Below are 27,989 nucleotides of genomic sequence, written 5' to 3' on the forward strand. Positions count from 1 at the left end.
ATGTTAGGTACCTTCTTACTGATGTGGTCAGCTGGAGATAGTCTGTTATTGATAATCACTTCTAGGTCCTTCTCCCATTCTGATGTGTGTAGGGTTGGTCTTCCTAACTTATAATCCCTGTCTGGTCTTTTCTCACTTTTACCAAAGTTAATCACATGACACTTGTCCACATTAAGTTCCATTTGCCATTTATTGCTCCATTCATGAAGCTTATTTAATTCTTCTTGCAGCTCTTTGCAAGAATCTGTTATTAATTTTCCTTTGTATTTTTGCATCGTCCGCAAACACATTTAGATAGCTTCCATTTCCAATATTACTGTGTCATTAATGTATACTAAAAACATAATTGGTGCGAGCACTGAACCATGTGGAATTTGACTAGTCACTTCCCCTCATGATGAGTAACTTTCCCTTAACCCGAGACGTCCCGTCGACGTATGGGTACGTTGCAACATTTTGCATTTGCCAGTCCCGTCGACATACTGGTACGTTTTGCAATTGCAAGGTCCCTAATTTACACAATTTTCAATTTTCGCGCGTGATTTTTCGTACGTATACACGGGACACCTTCCTCTATTCCTCTACAAGATGCCAAGCAGGGACAATGCTTTACACCACATAACCCCCCCCGCACATCATTGACTCGGCAATTCATCTGTTACCAGTGACCTGGCCAATAAAGACATTCAGGGCCAGAGTGATTCCCCAATCGATGACAATGTGGAGGACAAAGTTTACATAGCATTAGAGGAAGAAACAGTCAGTAATGATGATCAGGTAATGTGGCAAAAGAAAGTCAGGAATGGTGATGATTTAGTGAGTGAAACAATGCTTATAATGCCTATATTACTGTTTGAAAAGCAATATACTCTCATACTACATATAAATTCGTACTAAATAAATAAATAAATACCGTTTAGGAGTGGTGTGGAATAGTTATCCTCCCATAGAACTCGTTTTCTTTGCAGCCAGCCTGATAGAAAGCCCTGAAGGTAAGGAGGTACTCCTACCTGTATCGAGTATTTTAAACCTCAGGTGAGTGATTTCTCTATGAATTTTCGATGTTTCTCACCTAAAGCGGGGGTTTTAGCCAAAAAAAAAAAAATCCAAAAATGGTCGGGACTGTGGGGTGTCGGAGGTGCGAAAGTGGTCGGGACGTGACGGGTTAATACTGTTATCATTTCCCTTTTTCTGAGAAAATCCTGCATCCAGCAGTACAGATTGCCTTGGATACCTCCTTGATGGTACAATTTCCACAGAAGTCTTTGGTGCAGTACTGTCAGATGCTTTTTTGAAATCTAAATAGATACTGTCCACCCATCCCTCTCTTTTCTGTAATGTTTCTGTAACTCTGTTATAGTAGCTTAATAGATTAGTAACACATGATTTTCCCTTTCTAAAACTGTACTGCATTTCTGCTACCATACTGTGTTCTGTGAGATGGTTTACCCAAACTTTTCTTATCAGCTTTTCTAGTATCTTACAGCACTGGTCAGTGATACTGGTTGGTAGTTGAGTGGAGTCTGTCTATTTCCTTTCTTTAATAGGGAAACAGTGTTTGCTTTCTTCCAAATATCAGGTAGGTTACCTTGACCTAAGGATAATTTGAATATTCAGTGGTCTGCTTAACTCTTCTGCACATTCATGTAGCACCCAACCTGAAATTTCGTCAGGACCATTTGCTTTTCCTTTGTCTAATTTACTTAACTCTTCCAGTACTTCTTTTTCTGATATTTGTATATCTGATAAAACATGTGGGCATGCATGTTGCATATTGTCTCTTTCAGAATTATTTTCTTTTGTAAAAACTGATTGGAAGTTTTTATTTAGTGCTTCACAAATATCTTTCTCTCTTGTATAGATGATCCCATCATCTGTAATGGACTGTATTTTAACTTTGGTTTTGCTTCAGGTGTAGCTGTAAAATAGCTTAGGTTTATCACTAGATTTATTTGTAATGTCTTCCTCAAACTGTCTCTGAGCCTCCCTCCTTTATCTTTGTATAATCATTTCTTGCCTGTTTATGGTTGTTATATGCCCCCTTACTCTTGTGTATTCTGTACCTGTTCCACAGTAAATCTCTTTTTTCCATTGATTTTTTACATTCTGTATTAAACCCTTTATTTCTTTGTTTTCTGTTTCTTTGTGCTGAGGGATGTAATTTTGGACTCCTGTATCATAAAGATCACAGAATTTTCTATATATAATATTTAAATCTTGTCCGCTAAGCTCCTTTTCCCAGTTTGTTTCTAAGAAGTACTTCTTCAGGTCATGATAGTTGCCCTTTTTATGGTTTAGACTCTTTTTAACACTTGTTACTGGTAATGTCATATGCAGTCCTGAAGTTACAATTTAATACTGCATGGTCACTTTTGCCGAATGGATGGTAATACATTATACAGTACATCCCCACAGTACGCGAGTTCTGAGTATGCGATCCCCTTTGTACGCGAGGACCTTTTTTTTTTTTTTTTTTTTTTTTTTTATAAATGAGAATTGTAAGCGAGATGGGCAGTGAAGAGTGGCCCAAATCCGGGATTACCCTGAGTATGAGACATTGCCCCCCCCCCAAGAAGCTATAACAGGTAAAGGTCTATCTATCTATCTATCTATTGCCAGATGCCATAATCCCATAAGGGGTGGCCATTTGACTTTGAGTTATTGGTTTTATGGGGAGGGGCAGTAACCCTCCACCAACCCACTTTTTACCCTGAGTATGAGACATTGCCCCCCCCCCCCAAGAAGCTATAACAGGTAAAGGTCTATCTATCTATCTATCTATTGCCAGATGCCATAATCCCATAAGGGGTGGCCATTTGACTTTGAGTTATTGGTTTTATGGGGAGGGGCAGTAACCCTCCACCAACCCACTTGTTGACACGTAGGGAGCACGTATGGGTTGGTTATATGGTTACCACCCAGCGCTGTAAATGGTTTCTTGGCCTACAGGAAACCATTTGGTTTGTCACTCGATGTAAAGCCACCTGTAAATAAAAGAAGAGCAATAAGAAGTGACAGGAAAGATGGGAGATATAGGAAGAGAGGAGGGCAGGCACAGAAAACGAATGATAAAGGCTAAGGAAGAAGTAGGCAGCACTACATCAAGTGAGTGGATGATAATCACCACCACCTACCACCAATGATTTACCTAGTAAAGCCATAATCTTGTAGGTTTACTTTATCTCAGGTAATATGTCTTAGATAGTTTCCCTGTATAGTACAATACTTAGGTCTGAAAGGTGTCTCAAGGGTTGCCCATGAAGGGGGGTGCTGCTGATATGAAATTTTTCCCATAAGTTTATGTATTCACAGTACAGTACACGAATTCCTAGTATGCGACGTTCTCTGCTGCCCATACAGGTGCGTACTAGGGGGATGTACTGTATTATGAATTTCTTTTTCTTGCCTAGTAAATATAAGATTAGTACTGGTGGGTCATCAAGTCCTCTTTTTCTGGCGTTTTCTTTCACATGCTGTGTTAGGAAAAAATCCCGCACAAGATCTAGGAGCTTTTGATCCCAACAGCTTTCAAGGCTCTTTACATCTAAAGCATTCTAATTTATTTTGCATTGAAATCCCCAGTTAATATAGTGCTTTCAGATTTCTCCTCCATTCTATGTAGTAATGTTCTTAAACTCTGAATTGTACTTTCTGCCAGGTTTTCATATTCGCCTTTTTCCCAAGTGTGTGTGTGTGTGTGTGTGTGTGTGTGTGTGTGTGTGTGTGTGTAATAATTTTTATTTATGTAAAGAGAATCAGTTGAATAGAATTATCACTTTTTATACATTAAGTTGTGCATGACTGTGTTGTAAATTATCAATACATGTAACATAAATCATTCCACAGCACCCAGGATTGGAGGACTATGATAATGCACCAGTGAAAGGAGCAGATGGACTGAGGTTAAGGCAGACTGTAGACCACAACCCCAGCCTTTCTCCTCCTGCATTACCCACCTCCACCTCCACCACCACTTCAAACAACAACAATAACAACAGCAGTAATAACACTAATATCACTCCAGGACAGGTAAGAAATGCAGTTACTAATTGAACTTTAATTATATGTCATACATTAATTATTACCTGTCACTTACATACAATTTTTCCATGTTCTCCGTTCAGACCTGTAACACTACTTTGCACATCATTCAGAATAATTGAACACCTAATTCTCATCAAAGTCTCTCCCCATGTCCCTGTTGTTCCTTCACAACATGGATTCAGAGCACTGCACATTACAAATACCTTACTTGTTAGTCTCATACAGTGAGCATCAATTGACATCGTCTCCATGAAACTTGCTCAGTGTACACTTCTCACAACAACAGATGTTAGTAAAACCTTCAGTGCCATCCCCTGACACAAACTAATCACCAAGATATTCAGGACAAATGTAGAGAAGAACACCAAATTCTGCCTTTGCAGGCTATTTATGTGGTAGACAAGCACATGTTACATTCCTGGGCAAGTCATCACGAATGCAAAAATTCCCAATTGGAGTCTTACAGGGCTCCATTCTCTCACACTTTAGCCTCTACCTGCATGAATCCCCACACCACAACCACCCACAAACATAGCCTCATATACAAATGACATCATAACAACAACACACACCACATTGCAGGCACATTCTGCACACTGCAACAGTACCATCTCAGCACACTGCACACTTGTATTGAGGACATCAGACTGAAGATTGCCACAGTGAAATCCTCCACTACACTCATCACCAACAGTAAACATGAATACAGGTACTCCCCCCACGTCACACCAAAGAGTGTAAATGGACAACAGACATCCTTCACTGAGATCCATGGAGTGACATATGACACCAGACTCACCTTCAAGGACCATGTACAAGACATCAGGAGATGGTGCACCCCCAGATTCAGTGCACTCAGGGGAACTACAGGGCCAGACTTTGGGCAACAAAAGAAACTTTCCTTCCTCTACAAACAATACTTCCTATGCCTCCCCCTGGCTTGAGCTCCCATCCTTTCTTCCCACCACAACATCTTCCAAATCATTCCGAACAATACTCTGTGCATCACCAATGGCTACACCAAAACCACAACCACAGCTCGCATTCACACTGAAACTAAAGTCCTCCCTGTCAGACGGTCAGTCAATCTATCTATTGCCAGACGCCTTAATCCTATAAGGGATGGCCACAAACGAATTGCCTCCATGTCACCCTGTCCCTTGCCATTTCACTGTCCCGCTCCCAGCTCACACCTTCCTCTCTCATATACCTCTCCACTCCATCCCTCCATCTCATCCTTTTTTTTTTTTTTTTTTTTTTTTTTTTTTTTAGGAAGAAGGAACCAAAGGCAACGAGCCTGCAAAACTGTTCCTTCCTCCCTCTCCCCCCTCCACCCCACTCACATACACTCTCCTTGTCAGTCACTCACTCTCCATCCTCCACACACACGAACCGCCGGAGAGAGAGGTCGTCCCAGGCATCGCTCCTAACCTTGAGTAGTTCCAGGAATTTTGTCTGTCCTGTCTCCTAGGGTCTTTCTTTAAATTTAAAATAATGAAAGTTGGTAGACTACCAAAAATGTAAAGATTTGTTGGCAATAGTATACATGAATGTTTGTGGCTTATTCGGTAACAGCTGTTTAGGTATTTTACCGGTACGTTAAAGATGGCCGAAAATGTAAACAATGAGGGAATGGAATTTCAAGGATTTGACGCTAATACTAATGTCATGGACCTCGTGAAAACATTAATTATGAGGATTAGTGAACTCGAAAAAAAAGTGGAGAATCTAGTGATAAAGGATGTGTCAGGAAATACGGAAACCACCATACAGAGTCTAATCCAGTCCAACGAAACAGCCAATGAAGAGATTAAGAATTTGAAGAGGGAAAATGTTGAACTGAGGAGGAAACTTGAAGAGAGTACTAATAAAACAGAGAAGGTGAGTAATGTACTAGAAGAACACAAGGCAAAGTGGGCACACGTAGAAGAAGAACAGAAAGAAGTGGTCAGCTTAAGAGAGATCATCCAGGAAGAAAGGGAAATGAACAAGAAAGAAATGGAAGAAAATGTAGTGAAAATACTGAAGAAAAAAGAGAAAATAGTGAGAGAAACTGTAGAAAGGAACAGATGTGTGGTAGTATTTGGAAACAGGGAAGAGGAAGAAAAGGTTAGGTTCGCAAGACTGGAGAGAGACACGAACATGGTGAGAGGAATATTAGGCAAGCTTGACCCCGAAGGAGACAAGTGGGTAAAAGAAATTGAGGAAGTAAGGAGGATAGGGCCTTATAAGAAAGGGGAAACAAGACCAATGAGAGTCAAGTTTACATCAGAAAGTGTAATAAATGAGATACTTAAAGTGACCTGGAAATTAAGCAAAGAGGCGGGGATGGAAAATATTATAATAAGAAAAGATCTGAATGAAGAAGAAAGAGAAGTTTTAAAATCATTAAAGGAAGAAGTAAAGGAAAAAATGATAAGAGGACAGAGGAAGAACGTAATACTTTTTTTTGGAGAGTATTGGATATGAAAGTAAGGAAATGGTATTTAAGGAAATAGAAGTGAAGGAAACTAGGGGGGATGGTTGTGAAAGATCAGAAGTTGAGGAAGTGGTACGGACAGAGAGTAGGAGAGAAGAGGGTATTAATAATGTCAAAAATAATTTGAAGGTGATATATACTAATGTTGATGGTTTCATATCGACAAGGATCTAAATTAATGATTTCTTGAGAGAGAATGAAACTGATGTCATGTGCTTTGTAGAGACCAAATTAAGAGAAGATATTGATGTTCATTTGGGAGATGGTAAATACAAACTGTGGAGAAAAGACAGAAAAGAAAAAAGGGGAGGAGGAGTGATGATAGCAGTGAAGAACAACATAAATGTAGATACTGTGGAAATGGGAGAAGGCAGGGCTGAAGTGATATATATGAAATTAGAAACTGGAGAGAATGTTAAGAGAGATATGGCGGTAGTGTATGTTCCCCCAAAGACGAGAGCATGGAAGGACGACGAATACCATGAGATGTTGTCAGATATGGCTAGCTACTTGCAAAAAATAATTGAGAAAAGCAATAATATAATTTTGGTGGGTGACTTTAATTGTAAAGAGGTGAACTGGGAGGAATGGTACTCGGGAGGCGGCGAGGATCTGTGGGGTACTATGTTATTAAATATAATAATGAATAATGTGATGACACAGTGGGTCAAAGAAGAGACACGGTTTCGAGGTGAGGACACACCAGCAAGGTTAGATTTACTGTTCACCAAAGAACCCGATGTAATAGAATCATTGGAATATCTCTGTCCTTTGGGAAAAAGTGATCACGTGGTCATTGAGTTCCAGATGTTAATAGGAAACGTTGAGCCAAGAGACGAGTTTCATAGACAGGGAAGATACAACTTTGGCAAAGCAAATTTTACAGGATTGAGAAACTTTTTTGAAAATGCGGATTGGAGAAAATTCAGAGAAACAAGAGAGATACAGAGGAAGTGGGATATCTTTCTAGACCTCTATAATTTGGGAGTGGAAAAATTTGTACCAAGAGTAAGAGGGAAAGAAAACAGGAAAAAGGAGTGGTTTAATAGAAGGTGTATGATAGCCAAAAAAAGAGAGATAAGGCGTGGAACAATTGGAGAAAGAGAGGTAAATCTACAGAACAAAGGAAGAATATAAAAGAACAAGAAACGAATACACAAGAATACGTAGGGAAGAAGAAAGGAATTTTGAAAAAGGTATAATTGACAAATGCAAGGATGAACCCAAACTGTTTTATAGATTTGTTAATGGCAAACTGAAACAAAAGGAAGGAATCACCAAGCTGAAAGTAGATGGAGAGGTCTTTAAGGATGCGGCAATGCAAGCAGAAATAATGAACAAACGTTTCCAGTCAGTTTTCACTAAAGAAAAGGAGCTTGTGGAAGGGGAGGGAGTGATTAGAAATGTTCCGGTGATGAAAGATATAAAAGTGGAGGTGCAGGAAGTGTATAAATTACTGGAAACTCAAGATGTAAGGAAAGCCCCAGGACCTGATGGAATTTCTAATTGGGTACTGAAGGAATGCAGAGAACAACTGGCTGGATAAAATTCACAGCTTAATTGTATGCTCACTGGAAGAGGGGAAAGTGCCAAAAGAATGGAAGAGGGCAAATGTGGTACCAATTTACAAGGAGGAGGAACAGGGAAGAACCCTGAATTATAGACCAGTGTCTCTAACCAGCATGGTCGCAAAATTGTGTGAGAGAATCCTGAAAGACAGATGGATAAAATATCTGGAAGAGATGAATAGTTTGGCTGAATGTCAGTTTGGATTCAGAAGTGGAAGGTCATGTGTTTCAAACTTGTTGAGCTTTTTACTCAAGAGCGATTGATGTGGTACAGGAGAGAGATGGTTGGGTGGATTGTGTGTACTTAGACTTAGAGAAGGCCTTTGACAAGGTACCTCATAAGAGACTAATGTGGAAACTAGAGTATATAGGAGGACTAAAGGGGAAACTTCTGGAATGGATGAGAGACTTTTTGAGAGACAGACAAATGAGGACAGTAATAAAGGAAAAGATGTCTGGATGGAGGGAAGTAACAAGTGGAGTCCCTCAAGGCTCAGTGTTGGCGCCAGTAATGTTCCTGATTTACGTAAATGATATGGTAGATGGAGTGAACAGTTATGCGAGTCTGTTTGCTGATGATGTAAAGATCTTGAGGAAGATAGAGGTTGAGGAGGATTGTAAAATACTGCAGGAGGATTTGGATAGGATACACAATTGGAGCCGGACGTGGAAATGAAATTTAATGTAAAGAAATGTAAAATATTGGAAATGGGTAAAAGTACCAGGAGACCATCACTGAATTATTTTTTGGGTAATGAATTAATCACAAAAAGGAGAGAAGAGAAAGATTTGGGAGTGCTGGTCCAAGATAGTTTGTCACCAGAAAAGCACATTAACAAGATAGTTGGAGAGACTTATAAGCTCTTGACTAACATAAGAGTAGCATTTCATTATATGGATGAGGAAATGATGAAAAAATTGATAGTGGCCATGATCCGCCCCAGGTTAGAATATGCAGCGGTAGTGTGGTCCCCACACAAAAGAAAGATATAAACAAGATTGAGAGAATACAAAGAACAGCAACCAAGATGGTCCCCAGTCTGACAGACCTGTCATACAGAGAGAGGCTGGAAAAACTGGATTTGCCTTCGTTAGAGGAAAGGAGAAAGAGGGGAGACATGATTATGTGTTCAGGACCATGGTGGGAGTAGATAAAACTGACAAAGAAGATCTGTTTGTATGGGATAAGAGAGCAACAAGAGGGCATGGAATGAAATTGAAAAAGTCAAGCTGCTTGAAGGATATCAAGAAATATAGCTTTCCTTACAGAAGTATAGACTTATGGAATAGCCTGGACAAAGAGATCGTCCAGTCTAAAAACTTAAACGAGTTTAAAGTTAAATTCGACTTATTGAGAAACAGCGACGGAAACCCACGAGCATAGTACATTCCGTGTATATCACAATTAGGTATATTCTTAAATATTTGAAATGACTTAGACAAAGAGGTGGTGCATGAGAAAAACATTCATGTGTGTAAAGGTAGACTTGATAAATGTGGATATGGAGACAGGACAACACGAGCATTGCTCAATTCCTGTATACTACAAATAGGTAAATACAAATAGGTAAATACATGGCCAAATCACCTCAGTGTGTTTCTCCTAACGCTTCCTATCACATCCACATCCACATCCACATCCACACGACAACGATCCTTCACCTCCTCATTTGTCAATCTGTCTCTCCATGGTGACTCCACATGCTCCTTTCATATAACTCATTTCCATAGCTCTCACTCTTGACTTTTGTCCCTCCAACAAGGTCCAAGCTTCCCTTCCATATGTTAGAGTTGGTATCACAGTACTGTCATGTAGTAACTTTTTCACTTCCATGCTCACTTCCCTGTTTCTTATTACTGCTTTCAAGGAACCAGCAACCTTTCTTCCTTGTTGTACCCTTTCAAGCACTTCACCCTCTAAACTTCCATCCTTACTCATCACACTACCCAAGTACTTAACGCACGCACATTTTTTTCATTTCCTCCTCATCCAACCTCACTGTACATTCGCTGGCATCACCTCTCTCGAAGACCATACCTTTACTCTTCTCTGCATTCACCTTTAGATTCCATTTCTTACATACTCTCCCTAACTCATCCACCAAGCCTTGCAGCTCCCCTTTGTCTTCACTTAACCCCTCCCGTCAGGCAGATGTTGTCGTGATTGCTCCCCAAAGCCGGGCTTTCCCGACAAACATCAGCAAAATCATCTATCTTTAAACCTTCATATCTCTGTTAATACTTAACCAATTATAACAAATAAGGTTTCACATTACTCACCAATCCTTCGACTTCAACGTGATAGCATCAGATGGTCCGTGAAGTGCAGATAGGGAGAGTGAGTGAGTGGGGAATGAGGGCAATTTTTGGTGTTTTTTTTTTTGTTTTTTTTTGCCAGTGTCTGTATGCGTGGCGGTGGTTAAGCGACACAGCAAGGCTTACACTAGCCCACCACACTGCTATCACTTTGATGACACTTCCAGGAGACCAAAATCCACTACGAACACAATTTCCTTGAATATTTTTCCATAATTGGTTGTACTGGGTGAATGAAGGCCGGTCACAGTAGCAGCGACCTTGAACTCAAGCTGCTTATCTCTTTCCTCGGTACAGACAGACACTCTCTCTCTCTCTCTCTCTCTCTCTCTCTCTCTCTCTCTCTTACACACACACACACACACACACACACACACACACACACACTTTAACTGTAAAGGTGATTTTAACTGTAAAGAGGTGAACTGGGAGGAATGGGACTCAGGAGGCAGCGAAGATTCATGGGGCACTGTATTATTAAATATAACAATGAATAATGTGATGACGCAATGGGTCAAAGAAGAGACATGGTTCCGAGGTGAGAACATAGGAGCAAGATTAGACTTACTGTTTACCAAAGAACCTGATGTAATAGAATCTTTGAAATATTTGTGTCCAATAGGAAAAAGTGATCTTGTGGTTATTGAGTTCCAGATTATAATAGGGAACGTTGAGCCAAGAGACGAGATTTATAGGCAGGGAAGATACAACTTTGGGAAAGCAAATTTTACAAGATTGAGAAAATTTTTTGAAAATGCGGATTGGAGAAAATTCTGAGAAATGAGAGATACAGAGGAAGTGGGATATCTCTCTAGGTCTCTATTATTTGGGAGTGGAAAAATTTGTACCAAGAGTAAGGGGGAAAGAAAACAGGAAAAAGGAGTGGTTTAATTGAACGTGTATGATAGCAAAAAAAAGAGAGAGACGAGGCGTGGAACAACTGGCGAAAGAGAGGTAACAACAGATCAAAGGAAGAATATGAAAGAACTAGAAATGAATATACAAGAATATGCAGAGGAGAAGAAAGGAATTTTTAAAAAGGTATAATAGACATACCCAAGGATGAACCCAAACTGTTTTATAAATTTGTTAATGGCAAACTGAAACAAAATGAAGGAATCACCAAACTGAAAGTAGACGGAGAGGTCTATGAAGATGTGGCAGTGTAAACTGAAATATATGAACAAATGTTTCCAATCAGTTTTCACTAATGAAAAGGAGTTTATGGAAGGGGAGGGAGTGATTAGAAATGTACTGGTGATAAAAGATATAAAAGTGGAGGTACAGGAAGTGTATAAATTACTGGAAACTCAAGATGTAAGGAAAGCCCCAGGTCCTGATGGAATTTCTAACTGGGTATGCAGAGAACAACTGGCAGATAAAATTCACAATTTAATTGTGTGTTCTCTGGAAGAGGGGAAAGTGCCTCAAGAATGGAAGAGTGCAAATGTGTTACAAATTTATAAGGGAGGAAACAGGGAAGAACCCATGAATTATAGACCAGTGTCTCTAACCAGCATGGTCGCAAAATTGTGGGAGAGAATCCTTAACCCTTTAACCGCGGGCATTGTTTTGCCCCGACTGTCCTCTCCCGCGGGGGTTTCGACCAAAATGTAAACAAACTTTAAACCTTTATAACTCTGCACAGAATAAATCTAGAGTGAAAAATAAGGTACCATAAGAAAGTACTAACCTTCGGCTTTGCAATGATGTAGGTTTCATGATTTCGTTGACTATCACTGGATGGGCAGTGCCATTAGAAGTGAGCGATCTAAAATCACTATTTTTCGCTCACACACCATTACCTTCGCTCATACACCATTACCAAATGCCAACCTCATTCTGATAATAATACTATAAACATATATGAACACTGCACATACGATAAACACCCACTCTGTGTTCACTGAGGCAGGTAAAAGGCACTGTAATAACCCGCACTTCACTGCCACATCAGCGGTGTTGTAATCACTATTTTTCGCTCACACACCCTTACCAAATGCCAACCTCATTCAGATAATAATACTATAAACATATATGAACACTGCACATACGATAAACACCCACTCTGTGTTCACTGAGGCAGGTAAAAGGCACTGTAATTGCCCGCACTTCACTGCCATATCAGCGGTGTTGTAATCACTATTTTTCGCTCACACACCGTTACCAAATGCCAACCTCATTCTGATAATAACACTATAAACATATATGAACACTGCACATACGATAAACACCCACTCTGTGTTCACTGAGGCAGGTAAAAGGCACTGTAATTGCCTGCACTTCACTTCCACATCAGCAGTGTTGTCACTCACACATCTGGACAGATACTGATGCGTGTTTGGTCCGGGGTGGGGTGGGGGGCCCAGGGGGTGGGAGGTGGGGCCCCAGGGGGGGGAGGAGGGAGATGGGGGTCAGCTGGAGTGAAAGAACTTAATAGCTACTCACTCTCCCTTGAAACAATTGGCGCACGGAAAAAACGCGGGGTATTCAAAATATTCACAAACATTCGAGAATGACACCCGCGGTTTGGTCCAGTTTTTGCAATGTCATTCTGGAATGACACCCGCGGTTAAAGGGTTAAAGACAGATGGATAAAATATCTAGAAGAGATGAATATTTTGACTGAATGTCAGTTTGGATTCAGAAGTGGAAGGTCATGTGTTTCCAACTTGTTGAGCTTTTACTCAAGAGCAATTGACATGGTACAGGAGAGAGACAGTTGAGTGGATTGTGTGTATTTAAACTTGGAGAAGGCCTTTGACGAGGTACCCCATAAGAGACTAATGTGGAAAGTAGAGTATATAGGAGGACTGAAGGGGAAACTCTTAGAATGGATGAGAGACTTTTTGAGAGACAGACAAATGAGGACAGTAATAAAGGATAGGATGTCTGAATGGAGGGAAGTAACAAGTGGAATCCCTCAAGGCTCGGTGTTGGCGCCAGTATGTTCCTAATGTTCCTGATTTACATAAATGATATGGTAGACTGAGTGAACAGTTATGCAAGTCTGTTTGCAGATGATGTAAAGATCTTGAGGAAGGTACAGGTTGAGAAGGAGTGTAAAATGCTGCAGGAGGATCGGATAGGATACATGAATGGAGCCGGATGTAGGAAATGATATTTAATGCAAAGAATCGTAAAATATTGGAAATGGGTAAAAGTACCAAGAGGCCATCACTGATTTATTTGATGGGTAGTGATTCAGTTACAAAAGCAAGAGAAGAGAAAGATTTGGGAGTGCTGGTCCAGGACAATTTGTTGCCTGAAAAACATATTAACAAGATGGTTAGATAGACGTATAAACTCTTGACTAACATAAGAGTAGCATTTCATTATATGGATGAGAAGATGATGAGAAAATTGATAGTGGCCATGGTCCGTCCCAGGTTAGAATATGCTGCGGTAGTGTAGTCCCCACACAAAAAGAAAGATAATAACAAGACTGAGAGAATACAAAGAACAGCAACCAAGATGGTCCCCAGTCTGGCAGATCTGTCATACAGAGAGAGGCTGGAAAAGCTGGATTTGCCTTCCTTAGAGGAAAGGAGAAAGAGGGGAGACCTGATTGCAGTGTTCAGGACCATGGTGGGAGTAGATAAAATTGATGAAGAAGATCTGTTTGTATGGGATAAGGGAGCAACAAGAGGACACGGAATGAAATTGAAGAAGTCAAGCTGCTTGAAGGATATCAAGAAATATAGTTTTCCTTATAGAAGTATTGACCTGTGGAATAACCTGGACAAAGAGATCGTCCAGCCAAAAAACTTCAACGAGTTTAAAGCTAAATTTGACTTATTGAGAAAGAGCTCCTGTGAGAAGAGTGGAGAACTTGAAAGATAGTGAGAAAATGGCAGAGTATAAGAGCATAGTGGAAGAAAGATTGGGATGGTATGAGTTAGAGCAGATGGAAGGGGTGGAAGACATATGTAAGATATTCACGGAAGAGATGGGCGCAGTGTGTGAGGTGGTTTGTGGAGTGAGGAGGAGATGCAGGTGTGTGCACGGGACAGCATGGTGGAATGGTTAGGTGAAACGAGCTGTGGAACAAAAGAAGAAGGCATATAATGAATGGTTAGCGCGTAGAGGTAGGGGAGAAGATGAGAGAGAGAGAGGAGAGAGGTATATGTGAGCAGGAGAAGGGAGGTGAAGATCCTGGTGAAGGAGAGCAAGAAGGAAGTGGATGAAGAGTTTGGGAGGAATCTGAGTGTGAAATGGAGGGAGAGTAAGAAATTGTTTTGGAAGGAGGTAAAGAAAGTAAGGCAGTGTGAAAGGGGAAATAGTAGGGGAGTGAAAGATAGGAATAATAGATTGTTGGTGGAGAAGAGAGAGAAATTGAGGAGATGGAAGGAGCACTTTGAGGATTTGTTGAATGTAGAGAGTGAGAGCAGTGCGAGTATAAGTGGTTGGGGAATGGCTGGGAGAAGAAGAGATGAGAGGAGGGAGGAAGAGATCAGTAGGGCGAAAGTATTGGAAGCAGTGAAGAAGATCAAGATGGGAAAGGCCCCAGGAATTGATGGAGTGTGTGGTGAAATGCTGAGGTATGGGGGTGAGATTGTTGTGGAGTGGATTTGAAAGTTGTGTAGATTGGCTTGGGAAGAGGGAAGGGTTCCAGAGGACTGGAAATCAGGTATAATTGTTCCTTTATACAAAGGAAAAGGGGAGAAAGAAGTATGTGGTAACCATAGGGGTATTTGCCTACTTAGTGTGACTGGAAAAATATATGGTAGATTACTCATTGATAGGGTTAGGCATATAGGAGAGGATGTAGTTGAAGAAAAACGAGCGGGATTTAGGAAGGAAAAGGGTGTGTAGATCAGATATTTGTTCTAAGATGTTTAGTGGAGAAGTATCTAGAGAAGGGAAGGAAAGTGTATGCTGCCTTCATGGACTTGGAGAGAGCTTATGACAGAATAGATAGGCAAGGTATGTGAAAGGTATTAAGAATATATGGAGTGGAGGGGAAATTGTTGTTTGCTGTGAAGAGCATGTACGGAGGAGCTATGGCTATGGTGCAAGTGGATGGTGAGCTGAGTGAGTTCTTTGATCTCATTGTGGTGAAACAGGGTTGTGTGATGTCTCCTTGGCTGTTTAATATATACATGGATGGGGTTGTAAAGGAGGTGCAAGGTAGGGCAGTGGATGTGGGGGTGGCTCTAATGAATGAGGGTGAGATTTGGAAGATTCCGGTGTTGCTATTTGCTGATGATACAGTATTGTTGAGTGAAGATGAATGGGAGTTGCAAGATTTGGTGAATGAGTTTGGGACAGTGTGAAGGAAGAGGAATGTGAAAGTTAATATAAACAAGAGTAAAGTTATGGTGTTTGAGAGGAATGAAGTCACTGAATGTACAGTGAGGTTGGATGGTGAGGATATGGAGAATGTGAGTGCATTCAAGTACTTGGGTAGTATGATGAGTAAGGGTGGAACTTTGGGGGATGAAGTGCGTGAAAGGATACATCAGGGAAGGAAGGTTGTTGGTTCACTGAAAGCAGTGATGAGAAATAGGGAGGTGAGTATAGAAGTTAAGAAGTCCCTGCATGATAGTATTGTGATCCCTACCCTGACGTATGGAAGTGAGGCGTGGACCTTGCAAGAGGGGAACAATTCAAGAGTGATAGCAGTGGAAATGAGTTACTTGAGAGGAGCATGTGGAGTGACATGGAGGGACAGGTTGACGAATGAAGAAGTGAAGGAACGTTGTGGGGTGGATGTGGATGTGGTTGAGAAGATTAGGAGAAATACACTGAGGTGGTTTGGACATGTGGAGAGAATGGAGAATGAAAGACTGACTAAGAGGGTGTATGTAGGTGAGGTGGAGCGAGGGAGAGGGAGGGGTAGACCGAGGATGAGGTGGAGGGATGAAGTTGAGAGGTATATGCGGGAGGGGGGAGTGAGTTGGGGAGAGGGTATTCGAATGGTGGGTGACAGAGCAACTTGGAGGCATTTTGTCTGCAGCCACCCTTTGTGGGATTATGATGTCGGGCTATAGACTGATAGAGAAACAGAGACGAGATCCCACGTGCGTAGCTCATTTCCTGTATATCACAATTAGGTATGTCAGGTAAATACATAAGTATTTGGAACGACTTAGACGAATAGGTGGTGCAGGTAAAAAACATTCGTGTGTGTAAAAGTAGACTAGATAAATGTGGTTATGGTTACAGAACAACACGAGCATTACTCAATTCCTGTATACTACAAATAGGTAAATACAAATAGGTAAATACACACACACACACGGAAATGTATGTTTGGCTAGGATTGTTGCTCGATTCTGGCATAAGTCTGAGAATTGCAAATCCTAGAAATAATACTATTACTACTGGAAGTACAAATACAACTACTAGTAATACTACAACCACCACTACTACAAGTACTGCTACCACTACCACAACTACTACTGTTACAACTACCACATCTACTACTCTTACTACCACACCTACAACACCTACTACCACTACTACTACCGCTACAAGTACTAATACAAAAACAGAAATGTGATCCAGGTACCGGTAGTCTTTTTTGTACTGCCCACAAACGGAAATAACACTAGGACTTTCTCATTCCTTTGAGTTATACTTTTTCATCATAAGAAATATGTATAAACAAATGTTTTCCAAATAAAATAAGACTGAGAGTTTATAATGAAACATACTTTCTGCCTCCATTATTCACATAAATATACGCAGAGCAGTGAAATCATATTTTCTATTTCAACAAAAAACAACATACCGGTATGTACAAAATTAACATATTCATAATACCCAGACTCCTACCACTCGGTCTTTGTGTGGAAATCAAAGAAACAGTCAGTACACAGTGCCATCTTACATTCAGCATACCACCATCTTGTCATATGCCGTTGCTGTGGTCGGCGTGATGAATTGGCACAAACATAGCAACGTCAGAAGGCTTCTTTGCCTGCAGGTGTGCTAGGTAGTATTTCCATGAAATGCCTGCTGAGGTAGTCCCTGCACTACAGGTGGTCAGGCAGTTGCTGTACACTGTGCCTACGTTTCACGGAAGGATTTACCTGTCCATACCTCTCCAGAAGGCAGTAAATTACATCCTTCTCAAACTTTCTGAGAGATATGCTGGTCTGTGTAACATCCTTGTACAGAATGAAGGCATTCAGTACACAGATGCCCAGTACATGTAGAAATGCCTTCTTATACCACTTACAACACCTCAGACAGTCGATCGTGCCGATATGCATATCTGATTTATCAACGAGTCATATGTTCATATTATAGTCGATAACAGCATCAGGCTTGAAGACTTGCTGCCTTGTTCTTCTATCAACCTTGCCTGTGTCAATCAGCGTACCTTCATGGACTGTGGAGAGGACATTCACCTTTCTCTTATCATGCCAGTGAATTGCCAGGAGTTTACCTGATTGCAAGGTCCTGCACTCCCCCTACATGGTGCCTTTGGGAGAGGATGGCCAATGTTTCCTCTTTTCACAGACAGTGCCACACGATCCAATTTGGTGTTCTTGCAGGTACTTTGCAAGACTTGGTGCCGTGTAATAATTATCAGTGTAAAGGATGTGGTTGCCACTGAAGTACCTGACCATTAGTTTCTTGACCACAGAGCCAGAGAAACCATGGGGATCGTCCTTCGACAAGACCGCATCACTCGCTGTTTGCACAATGAAATCAAGCGTGTACCCAGTCTTGCAATCACACAATACAAAGAACTTTATTCTGAAATGGTGTCTCTTTGATGGAATGTACAGAATGAAGGTAAGACGTCCCCTGAACAAAACAAGCAACTCGTTAATAACAACCTTCTGAAATGGCCTGAAAAAAGATTGAAATTTTTCCATCATCATCTCCAGAATCGAGCAAATTTTCCACAGCCTATCGTTCGGATGTGGGCCAATATTCGTGGAAAATTGCAAGTACCTCAGGATGTCAAGATATCGGTCACATGGCATATACTTACCGAATGCAGGTGTTGCAGCAATATCGTCCATGAGCCAAAAATCGTGTATGTTATGTTTTCCGACATGAGGCATCAACATTGTCAGTGCTAGCCAAACATACATTTCGCTAACACTCGTTGCAGTCCATTCCTTCATTTTCACACTCTCTCTCAGGTGCGAGGTTTTAGCCCAGTTGCAGCAAAAATCCCTGAAACTGTTCACTTCTTTCACAGTGACCACCACTGCTGTTGTGAAAAAAGCAAGGAAGAAGTCCACTGCAGAAGAAGCTCTGTTGCAGGGAAATTCTGGCTTCATACTTGCGTTTGTGTCGTACAGGTACTTCTGACTGAAACCCCGTCCCTTCCTCCCACACAAAGGTTTCTAACCTACCTGTCCTTGGCACCTGTCATGTCTGCCATGCACGTGGCCTGCCCTGTGCCCTGCCACGGCCCCTAGCATGGTGACGTGGTGGTGATTCCGCTGACTCACCACTAGAGTGAGGCAGGTAATGATACTGGTGACGGTGATCATGGTGGTGATGGCGTTGGTGAACGGCGTCGGTGGGCACGTGCCTGCTGGCGTGCACCTGCACCAACATAACCAGATGGGCCATGTTGAGGTGAAATGCCACGTGGTGAGGCAGGCCGGCTAGGTGAGACACGTGGTGAGGCCCATAGTGATGCAGGCCGGCATGGTGAAGCCTGTTGTGATGCAGGCCAGCATGGTGAGGCCTGTTGTGATGCAGGCCTACATGGTGAGGCCTGAAGTGAGGCAGGTCGGTGTGGTGAGGCAGGTCAGTGTGGTGAGGCATGTGGTGAGGCCTGGAATGATGCAGGCAGGCATGATGAGGCACGTGGTGATGAATAAAGTGATGCAGGCCGTGTGGGTGAAGGTGGTGGTGATGGTGTATGGGTGGAAAATCCACCCTAGGCCACTTTCATGCCAGCGGCTCAGCCTGCGGCAATTTCTCCTCCCCCCAGCCTCCTTGCTTTCTTCACTCTCTGCCTCCCCCGCCACTTTCTCCACTGTGCATATATCACCCTCTGCAAGATCATCAACTAAATCTGATCATCATCAGAAAAGGCTGATGATCTTGCAAACGTAAAATATTACCACACAGTGGAGAATTCACAGTCACTTTCCTCCTCTGATGTGTATTTTTCCATACACAGCATCGCTAAATCTGGTTCCTCAGAGGAGGAGACACTTTTCCCACTCACAGTCGGTGATAATAGAATGTCAAACTCCCTCCCTATCACACTGTCACTTAGGCCTTTCCTCCAAGGGCCTTTGGACTTCATTGGTGTTGAAGTCGGTGGGCGCGGGTGGTCGGCCGAGGGTTCGGACACAGAAATATGGATTTGCATAGGTCTATCCATCATGGAGGTATGCAGGCAACTGGAGCATGACAGGGATGTGTGCAGAAGGGTTGCCAATGGGTGTGGGTGGTGAAAATAATCAGCTGAATATTCAGTCAATGGTATGAATTACTAGATCATGTATACATGACCCCTGGACGGCCCCGGGAGGACATGTATACATGTCACCCGGACGGGATGGGTTAACAACACAGTATCATCTGCAAACAACAGTACAGGGAGTTTCCCAACACTGCCCTCTCTCATTAGGGCCGCTCCAACATCCACTGCCCTACCTTGTATCTCTTTTATAACCCAATCCATATACAGATTGAACAACCATGGAGACATGACACATCCCTGTTTCAATCCAACCTTCATACAGAAAAATTCATTGAGTTCACCGTCCACATGACTTTGCAGCCTTAGCACCCTCATACATACTCTTCACAGCATTCAACAATTTCCCATCAACTCCATATATTCTTAATACTTTCCACAATCCTTGCCTATCCACTCTGTCATATGCTTTCTCCAGATCCATGAAGGCCTTATATAACTTCTTTCCCGTCTCTAGAAACTTTTCCACTAAAGATCTGAGAATGAATATCTGATCTTAAAACGTCTTCCCTTCCTAAAACCTCTGTCAGACACTACCTTGATATGAGGGGCACACAAAACTATGCATTAGCCTGTTCAGTGCACAACACCTGCCATTAGTTAACAGAGACATGCAGCACACTTAGGCACATAAAACAGTCACAATACAAACATTATCAAACCTTCTTCAGCAATATCCCACCTACACATATTCCATCACTGGCAATCAAAAAACACATAAATGCTCACTTCACACACAGGGCAATACAACACTTTTATCACAACACTATACTACAGCCCCCCCCTCCTGACATCCACTCATTGGAGCTGTCCTTAAATAGAAATGATAGAGTTCACTTAGCTAGGCTTGGAGTAGGAAATCACTCAGCCTTCCTCATCTACCTGCTTAGAATTGGGTTGGCTGGAATCACAGATAACCTATGCCCAGCTTGTAGATTAGGGCCACACAATGTAACACATATAATGGAGCACTACACAACACATGGCAAACTGAGATGCAGACACAGCATCAGCAGTGTAGGAAAGCTATAGGACAACCCCACAGGCAGTTGCTGACCTGTGGTTGACAGGTCTGCCTGCTTAGATAGACTGGGATTAAACAACTGCAACAATGACGTGTCTTATGAGATTCTGTGAAATTCATTTCATTCCATCCTCTAGAAGATTTGTTTGTGGTGAGGTCCCCCCAACCGCATCCTTGGCACACAAGTACACATACGAGCTGAGATCTACACAGGGACAGATAAGGCCCTTGTATAAAGATAGCAGCTGCAAAGAGTTGAATAAAGTATGGAGTTGGTTCAGCACACATGATCTCTGGGATGTGGATTTTGCAAGAGAAGTACTATGATCGAGAGGGAGAGAAATGCTGGGGAAATTGAGAGATGATGGACTAGTTGTCTGCTGTTGAAAGCTTAGGGATATTCATGTGGAAAATTATCACAGGCTGAAAGATAGGTGAATTAATTTTATAATGCATTAAAGTAATGTGGTTTCTTCACTGAGTCAGAAATAAGAGAAGTCAGAAATCAGGTATATCCAAGCTTCATCCTCTGGTTATTGAAGTTGCTGTGATAGATGCAGTGAGAAGTGGGTAGAAAACGATGGATTCATCAGCCTCTGAGTAGATAGGGCTAGATGCGCAGTTCAAGAAGCCATTGAGGAATAAGAAGAGAGTTTTTGAAAGGACAGACCCAAGAGGAACATTACCAAGGACAGCTGTAGATGAGCAGTGGCTGTCTACAGCAGCAGTTATAGGGTGATCAGAAAGGAAATTGAGAGGAAGGCATAGATAAAATAGAAACTGCAAAAGGGTAGTTTGGAGAGTAACACAGAGGTAAGATAGAATCTGTCTGAAGATAGTTGGAGATGAAGGCAAAGATAAAAACTGTAAGAGGGAGGTTTGGATATGAAGGCAAGAATAGAAACCGTAAGAGGGTAGTATCGTATCAGTGTATTGTTTATATAAGGCTCCAGTATGCTTGCATGCCAGCTTTTCACACTGCTTAATCTCTAGCATTTCCCCTATTCAGTTCCTTATCCCTGAGGTCACACTCTATGATCTTGTCCCAGGTCTTTATCACTCTGCCTTTTGCAGCCCTACCCCTGATGTTCACACTTTTCACCTTTTGCACACAGTTGTCATCCTCCTTTCATTTAACATGCCCAAACCATATGAGTCTACCTTTCCTCATCACAACACCAGTACACTCCAGTCCCATCCTTCCTCTCAACTCTTCAATCGTAATCCTAGACCCCCCAGGCCCTGCATTCAAGGACACATTACATATCCATCTAATCATTGTCATTTCTGTATGTTTGAGCCTATGAATATCCTCTTCCTTTACTGCCTAGTTCTTACTACCATATAGCATTACACTCCTAACACATACTGCAAACAAAGATCCCTTAGCATGGGATCAAATGTAAAGATGGCACAAATTTAAGGATTTGTGCCAGACTCATTTGAAAGCCTCTAAGATGTCAGGTGGCAAAAGCTTTGCCAGGTTCATGAAAGGAGAATAACCAAAACTCTGAAAGAAAATGTAAGAAGATTGTTAGTGAGCCATTCCTGATGGAATGTATATTCATCATCATCATCATTATCGTCATCATCATCTAATCCAGTGTTGCCCCATGAGGAGTGTAGGAATCCGGGGCTAGGCAAGTTGGTCCTGACATTTAAGATGAGAGTGACCAGCCTTACTCATCCCTGAGTGGCATTACGTGAGCAGTAAACCCCAACCACTCCTTAGATATACACCTGCACCGGCCTAATCTTATTGAAGCACCTTATTTGTCCACTAAACCGTCAGGCGCCATAATTTGGTTATATGGTTACCACCCAGCATGGTAAATGGTTTCTTGGTGTACAGGAAACCATTTGGCTTGTCACTCAGTGTAGAGTCACTTGTAAACAGAAAGAAGAGGAAAGAGTGAAGGAAAGAAAGACAGAAGAGGAAGGATGGAAAGAAGGAAGAGAGGAAAGGGCAGGCACCTGAGAGCAGCACTACATTGAGTGAGTGAATGGAATTTATAACTCTCAGAAAGCTATGATAAGACAGTTACTTCAGAATCTTTCTTTTGAGGATAGGCTCAATGAATTTGCAGGCTCAAGAGAGTAAAGCATTTGAGTGATAAAAGGTTAAGAATGATCACTCTTCATTGGGACAGTCTGAAAGAAAAAAGGAAAAACAGGGAGATAAAAGGAAATATACAAAGGAAGAAGAGAAGAAGAAAGGAAAGAAGTGCCTTTTTGTGTGTGTGTGTGTGTGTGTGTGTGTGTATCCGACTGTGGGCATAGGCTTCACAGCCTGCTTCCAAGGCCCAGTAGTCCTCCTTCATACTATACACCTCAACATGTCACCACTTCGATGCTAACACCCACCGTCCATATTGAATACATGCTAGGGCTGTCTCATACAGGACTGGTGTATTGGTATTAGCGGGGGTATTTTTACGACATGTTCGTGGGTCTTCTGGTAGATCAGTAAAGTCTGTTTTATTCAATTCAAATCCTTAAACTGTTCCCTGCCCCAGCGAGGATTTGAACCTGGGTCAGGTAGGACCGCAGGCCACCTGGGAAGACATGCTTGTGACAAAGTGGTACCAGTACTTGCATTTCTTCAGTCAAAAAGCATCCAAAAGGACCACAAAGAAGAGGTCAAAGACAGGACAAGCTCTTACTAGCAACCAATGAGTGAACATAGAAATAAGGGTTGAAAAAAGAGCAAGTGCAACTAGACTTCATAGGTAGGGTACTCAGCAGTGAAGAAGCTCAAAACTGTTGTGCCCAATGCATTGAACTCTTCATTACCTTTTGAAGACTGAGAGGAGGGCCAGGCCAAAGAGTTTCTTAGTGCCTGGCTGATGTTTCTTCTACATCAATGAGATTTTCTTCTCTGTCAGAGCAGTTAAGTAGTCAGGGAGTCTGTTGTAAGCATGCCAAAGGGTGCTTGGCTTCTCAGGCATTAAACTTGGAAGAGACCTGCAAATTACAGTGTATCATGTACCATTTAAACCAATGCTAATTTCTGTTTAACTGATACACTGCATTGAAGAATGATAGGTATTATCTATCTATTCCCAGATCCCATAATCCCATAAGGGGTGGCCATTTGACTTTTTGAGTTATTTGTTTTAACCCTTTAACCGCGGGTGTCATCCCAGAATGACATTGCAAAAACTGGACCAAACCGCGGGTGTCATTCTCGAATGTTTGTGTATATTTTGAATACCCCGCATTTTTTCCGTGTGCCAGTTGTTTCAAGGGAGAGTAGCTATTAAGTTCTTTCACTCCAGCCAACCTCCAGCTCCCTCCTCCCACCCGCCGGGCCCCCCACCCCACCCCTGACCAACACGCATCAGTATCTGTCCAGCTGTGTGAGTGACAACACTGCTGATGTGGCAGTGAAGTGCAGGCAATTACAGTGCCTTTTACCTGCCTCAGTGAACACAGAGTGGGTGTTTATCGTATGTGCAGTGTTCATATATGTTTATAGTATTATTATCAGAATGAGGTTGGCATTTGGTAATGGTGTGTGAGCGAAAAATAGTGATTACAACACTGCTGATGTGGCAGTGAAGTGCGGGCAATTACAGTGCCTTTTACCTGCCTCAGTGAACACAGAGTGGGTGTTTATCGTATGTGCAGTGTTCATATATGTTTATAGTATTATTATCAGAATGAGGTTGGCATTTGGTAATGGTGTGTGAGCGAAAAATAGTGATTACAACATCGCTGATGTGGCAGTGAAGTGCGGGCAATTACAGTGCCTTTTACCTGCCTCAGTGAACACAGAGTGGGTGTTTATCGTATGTGCAGTGTTCATATATGTTTATAGTATTATTATCAGAATGAGGTTGGCATTTGGAAATGGTGTGTGAGCGAAGGTAATGGTGTGTGAGCGAAAAATAGTGATTTTAGATCGCTCACTTCTAACGGCACTGCCCATCCAGTGATAGTCAACGAAATCATGAAACCTACATCATTGCAAAGCCGAAGGTTAGTACTTTCTAATGGTACCTTATTTTTCGCTCTAGATTTATTGTGTGCAGAGTTATAAAGACTCAAAATTTGTTTACATTTTGGCTGGAACCCCTGCGGGAGAGGCCAGTTGGGGCAAAACAATTCCCGCGGTTAAAGGGTTAAGGGGAGGGGATACTAACCCTCCACCAACCCACTTGTTGACGCATAGGGAGGGTGGCTCAATCGGTAGAGAGGTGGCCTGCAGTTCTAACGGACCCAGGTTCAAATCCTGACTGGGGCAGGGAACAGTTTAAGGATTTGAATTTCATTAAATCAGGCTTTACTGATCTACCAGAAGACCCGCCAACATGTCGTAAAAATACCTCCACTAACACCAACACACCATTCCTGTATGAGACAGCCCTAGCATGTATTCAATATGGACGATGGGTGTTAATGCCGAAGTGGTGACATGTAGAGGTGTATGGTATGTAGGGGTATTGCTGGATCTTGATAGCAGGCTGTGAAGCCTATGCCCAGAGTCGGACACATAAAAAAAAAAAAATGGTTTGGTTATATGGTTATCACCCAGCACTGTAAATGGTTTCTTGGCTTACAGGAAACCATTTTGCTTGTCACTCAATGTAAAGCCACCTGTAAAGGAAAGAAAAGCTATAAGAAGTGACAGGAAAGATGGGAGAAATATGACGAGAGGAGGAGGGCAAGCACAGGATATATATATATATATATATATATATACTGTATATATATATATATATATACTGTATATGTAGCAGCCGTGGCTCAGTGGGTTAGAGCGCTCCGCTCAGACCGAAGGGTCGGAGGATCGAATCCACCCAAGGGTCATTGGTAGACATCAGGAAGGGCATCCGGTCATAAAATGCTACATGCTCCATTCCAAAGTCCTCTACCCAGGGGCAACGCTTTAGCCCATCGGGGATACCTGGCGTAAAACCAAATTATTATTATTTTTATATATATATATATATATATATATATATATATATATGTTTTACAACAGTGATAAACTTTTATCATGATTCCACCCTGGCACCTGCATATCATGTTTTGAAAACCCATCCTTCAGTTTTTTTTGTCACTTATAATGAAAATATCAGTTGCATTTTCCTCATGCAATATCTACAATACTTTCATATTTTAATTTCTCACTGCTTTGCTTAACCCCTAAACCGCGGGGTTGTTTTGGCTTGACTTGCATGTCTCGCGGGCATATTCGCACTCCGACAGACTCTCTAAAAATATTTGCCAAAAATCAGTTATTAGTCCTAGAATATTAAGATTACATATGCGTATGGCACATACCTTCAGCTTTCTCCTGGGATGTTTGTTGAGCCTTCGTCGAGTACCGTAGGACTTGTGGAGATCTCTGAAGTTGGGTAACGTAGTCTCCACTTTACACTTCCCGACAACCCGTAATATGATTACCACAGCCTGATATTATCACTAGAAACACTATTCTATGATTTTCAAATAGTTTGGAATCCCTACTCCAAAGAAAAAAAAAAACTGTGAAAGCAATGAAAATTATGAGCACGTATGACCTTCCCACTTGCGCTCGTTCGCCGCTGGTGTTCTGTCATTTATTATTCATAAAAACACTCACACTTTACATTTCTATTACTATATAACACTTATATATAGCTGCAGTCTTTATCAGTAAGTTTCCTTCAGTAATAGTAGTTTATTGTCACTGTAGGCATTCAATTTCTCTTTCTGTAAAATAAGTAGCATTCACTTTCTCGTCCTGTATACTTACGTTGAGAGTGAATCTGTCACTTTCACTTCCACTTTCATAACTCATAGTATTCATACATGCTAGAGTGAAACTTTCACTTTCATTGCTCCTAGTATATATACTCGTATTCTTATATTACTACTGATTTACATTTCTAGTTACAGTCTCTATTTTATTTACATTATTTACATTTCTGTTTTATTTACACTGTGTTATGCACTGTCACTTGCAGTAACTTATAAAACTATTTTCCACTGTTCACTTATATTTACATTCATTGCTTTCACTTGCTGTTTACACATTACTGTATTTACATTTTCACTTGCACTGTTTTAGTCACCGGAAAGATCGTAGTCACTGTCCATCATTTTCATTGATAAATTAGCCAGTTCATGTTCCACAGCAGTCACTTAGCCCTTTACCCTTTTCCACACGAGGTTTTAGTAGGGGGTAGAGGTCACAGGGCCCTTTGCATGGGGCTAAAAAGCGGCAGAATTGGACTGGCGCGAGTCCAACGTGGTTTCACCTTGAAAGACTACAGTAAACTGAATACTGTGGTGGCCTAGGGGGAGTGCAATGCTGCCAATGTCAGCGTGGTGACAGCTGCTAATATATATGCTATGAAATGATTGGCAGGAAATCTAGACAATACATAATAAATTAGGTAGTTCCATGTGAATGTAAATATCACTTAGGCTTCTCCCTTCCTTTCTTATATATATTTTTATTATGAGAATAGATTATACAGCATATTTCAAGGGGAAATAAACAGGGAAAATTAGCGAACGAGTGCATGTGAGGTGTTGTCAGGTGATAATTAGCCAATTCCAGGTGTATGGCACTATCACTTACCTTATTTCTTTTTTGTATATATTATTTGGTATAAGAATAGGGCATAGGGCATATTTCAATGGATGAAATCAGTGGAAAATTCCGGGGAAGATTTATATACTTAACGCAGCACGGCCGGGCAGGCGAGAGGAGAGGGTGATGGAGGGAAGGTAGGGAGGGGAGTCAAGAACGGGGAGAAATGGCTATATTGTCAATAATGGATGGGAGTACAGATGAGATTAGGAGTGCTGACTAGTGTTGGACATTGGCAGTACTGATAGATGATACAAGCCACCACTTGAAAGCCCGGTCGAATTCAAAATAACACAGAATCACAAAAGTGACGCCCCGCGATATGATCCCTTGCTCCCAAGTGTCACGAAAGTGACACCCCGCGGATAAGGGGTTAATAGGTCCATATCAGGAGAATGACCAGGGGATTGCATAATAGTTGAGCATATAGGATAAGTATCTGATATTAGTCCCAAGCACTGTTTACCTATTAAATGATTTTCTCTCTCTCTCTCTCTCTCTCTCTCTTTCTCAATCTGTATGTCCATCTACTAACAGTTCAAAGAAAAAATCTTGTATAGCAT

The 27,989-nt window shown here is 41.6% G+C and overlaps 1 protein-coding gene across 1 annotated transcript in view; it reads left to right on the plus strand.

The window, feature by feature from the left end:
• The window catches only part of LOC145405092 (uncharacterized), a 244,275-nt gene that overhangs the window by 164,940 nt on the left and 51,346 nt on the right, over positions 1–27,989 (plus strand). Inside the window, exon 18 of the mRNA XM_080276605.1 lies at positions 3,847–4,029. Within this exon, the coding sequence (XP_080132731.1) occupies positions 3,847–4,029 (183 nt within the window). The remainder of the gene's footprint in view (positions 1–3,846; positions 4,030–27,989) is intronic.

This window comes from Coenobita brevimanus, chromosome 65 (genome assembly GCF_032717465.1).
Source record: "Coenobita brevimanus isolate Jiangsu-jjx chromosome 65, ASM3271746v2, whole genome shotgun sequence".
NCBI classification, from domain to species: domain Eukaryota; kingdom Metazoa; phylum Arthropoda; class Malacostraca; order Decapoda; family Coenobitidae; genus Coenobita; species Coenobita brevimanus.